The sequence below is a fragment of the Tupaia chinensis genome, unplaced genomic scaffold (assembly GCF_000334495.1).
Source record: "Tupaia chinensis unplaced genomic scaffold, TupChi_1.0 Scaffold142100_1, whole genome shotgun sequence".
NCBI classification, from domain to species: domain Eukaryota; kingdom Metazoa; phylum Chordata; class Mammalia; order Scandentia; family Tupaiidae; genus Tupaia; species Tupaia belangeri.
The window spans coordinates 1,142,138-1,145,080 of NW_006201951.1; the positions used below are offsets into that span (position 1 = coordinate 1,142,138).

General features: G+C 62.6%; 1 protein-coding gene across 1 annotated transcript in view; it reads right to left on the reverse strand.

The window, feature by feature from the left end:
- Positions 1–2,069: 2,069 nt before the first annotated feature.
- GLT6D1 (glycosyltransferase 6 domain containing 1) overlaps positions 2,070–2,943 on the reverse strand; it is a 16,053-nt gene continuing 15,179 nt past the window's right edge. Inside the window, exon 5 of the mRNA XM_006163341.1 lies at positions 2,070–2,867. Coding sequence (XP_006163403.1) covers positions 2,186–2,867 — 682 coding nt within the window. The 3' untranslated portion in view covers positions 2,070–2,185. The remainder of the gene's footprint in view (positions 2,868–2,943) is intronic.

The window sequence follows — 2,943 nt, forward strand, 5'->3', positions numbered from 1 at the left end:
GAGAAATCACCCCCCAGGGGAGATGGCCACGCCGCAATCCCTTCTCCTCCATTCTCCTCTCGGGATCTTGGGCACGTACACACGCGCCCAACGTGAGTTTTAAGCCACCGGGTCCGGGACGTGAACCGCGGTCGACTACGTGGGAGTCCAGCGACATAGCCATTATGGTAACTGCTGGTTCTCCAGGAGTAAAGGTTTTGAAATGTTTTTAAAAGAAAATGGGGGCAGTAGGTGGTGTGGTTAAGGAGCAGGACTCCCACATGGCCAGCCACAGTTTGAGTCCCAGACCCGGAAGCTTGAAACTCATGCCAGGTATGTGTGCGTGTGTGCCCAAAATCCCAGGAGGAGAATGGAGGAGAAGGGACTGTGAAGTGGCCACCCGGGGGGTGACTTGTCACTTCCCTCACTCTGGTGGGAGTACACGGCCTATGGTAAACCCTTAGAAGGAACCTAGGGAGGGGAGCCAGGCAGAAGAGGCTGCCTGGATGAAGCCCCAGCCCTGGGTGGGCTTGGCCAGGGCGCGAGGACGTGGGGCCAGCCACAGGCCCCAGCATGGCCAGACTGAGGCGCTACCGAAGCTTCGGAAAAACTTGGGGGTGCAGAGGAAATCTGTCTTTATTCTGGGCACCAGCAGGGAAGCCAGCAGAGTGTGGGGGACACTAAAGTGTGAGTGGTGGAGGGGAGGGCTGGGAAAAGCCAGCGACTGCTCCTTCCCGTCACCACCTCCCGCCTGGCTGCCGGGAGAGAAGGGCCAAGGTACGGGGCTGTTCGTGTGGCCCAGGATTCCGTCTGAGGCCTGCAGAGCGGGCAGAGGCTGGTGGGGCGGGCATCCCAGCCTGCTGCCCTCTCGAGTTGGCTAGGCGGCTCCTCCAGTCGTTCCTCACCCCAAGTCAAGGGAGAAGCAGACGCCAGGGTGGGGCCTCACAATCCCACTGTTCTCAGATTTAGGCCTGGCGTTCTCCTGCGTGACCGTGACCGGCAGGGCTCTCGCCGGGCAGGTGTCTCATTAGGACACTTGTTAGAGCCTGCTCAGACTCGGGCCGGGGGCTGCCCGTGGTGACGGTGGTCAGAGCCCTGCTGAGCAGCGCGGCGGGCTGAGCGGCGAGAGGACGGGACTTCTGGAGAACAAGGCCATCCACGGCCTGGGGAAGCAGAAGGCTCTCCAGCCACGGCCACACTGGAGAAACGCCCGAGGCGGCACTCCAGGGTTGAAAAGGACCAGCGTGTTTGCCCTGAGGCTTCCACGTCTCGGGCAGCTTGGTCCACTCGAGACATGGCTGGGCTTTCCAGGGCTGGTCAGAGCCTTCCTTAGAGCCCTTTCGAAGCTTCCTGAAGACGGAGATTTGTAGGCCTTATCCGGAATTTTGGGGATGCGGGCATAGTCTGCCCTGCTCTTGTTCACTCTGCCCTGGAGATCGGAGGCCGCTGGCTGGGCAGCCAGCTGGGAACACCTGTCGCGGTCCTGGCAGAGCCCGCAGAGCCCGCAGAGCCCCTGACCTCGGGTACATGTTTACAGGTGTCGGCATCCGCCTCTGCTCCGCGTCTACGTTACACGGAGGCACGCAGGCGAAGGTGCCCCTTCATAGACAAGCGTCGCTGTGTAACTCCCAGGGAGAGTGAAACGACGGGGTGAAAGTCAATGAACAGACAGCGTGCTACGCCCTAATAAACCACGACGAGGGTCAGCGTGGGGACGGAGGGGCGGTCAGCGCACTGGGTGGACGGCGGAGTGGCGACCGCATCCCTGTCCCAAACCTGGTGGCTTGAAACTCACGCCGGGTGCACGTGTGTGGATACTCGAGATCCCAGGAGGAGAACGGAGAAGGGACTGCAGTGTGGCCACCCCCTGCAGGGGTGGTTTCTCACTTTCTCTGCCACTGCCTCTGTTTCTGTCTCATTCCAGGGAGCACACGCACCCTAGGGCGAGAGCCTGTAAAGAGAAAGTGAAAACGCATCCCACGTGGAAACACCATTCCATGCTATCGGCAATACAGAGCTATCGGGCCGGGTGTGCGGGCAGCGAATAACCACCCCGCTCTTTACCGGGTGCCAGTCAGACCGGGCGTGTCAACACTAAACCACCACATTTACTCTTCACCTGGCGCAGGCGGGGCCTGTTGGTTCCAGGTGTGCTGGGAGGCCAGAGGTGGCAGCCCCTGCCTCTGAGGACTGGCGAGCCGCGGTCCTAGCCCCAGGGCTTCAGGCCGGGCTTGGCCTGCCGCGCGATCTTCACGTAGTGGACGTGCGAAGGGAGGGAGAAGGCGGGGTCCCAGCTGTACTCGGGCGACAGCAGCTTGGCGGGCTTGTGCAGGAGGAAGTACTTGTTCAGGTGCTTCTCGTAGCTGCTGTTGAGCCCGTTCCTGACGTCGTGAGCGACACCCTGCAGGTAGCTCTCCACGAGGCTCAAGAGCTCCAGGGGCGTGCCGCCCACGATCGAGCTGTCGTAGTAGAAGTCGCCCTGCCCGAGGGGGATGTAGGCTGCGGAGCCGGGCCTCCTCTCGTAGGGGAGGCGCTCGGTGCCCCTGAAGTACCACCACGCGTGCAGCTGAGCCACCGACGAGCCCAGGGCCTCCGCCCCGACGGCGCTCCTGAACACCTGCCTGACGGCCATGCTGAAGAGGAAGTCCACCTCGTCCTGGATGTGCGAGACGATGTGGTCGCCCAGGCTCCTCATGCACAGCACGTACGGGTCGTGCCACCAGCCCCCCTCATCTGCACGGAGCACCCTGAGCGTGCGCAGGTGGCTTGGCTGGAAGTCCGGCAGGCTGGAGAGGGCGTCCACCATGATGTAGAAGATGACCCGGTGACCCCGCAGGAAGTGCCTGTCTGCCGACCGCAGGAACTGCTCCAGGTACTCGTCTGCAAAGCTGGGGCACGAGGGAGACGCCTGAGGCAGTGCCGGGAGCACGGTGCGGGGCGCAGCAGCCAGTGGCTAACACAGGG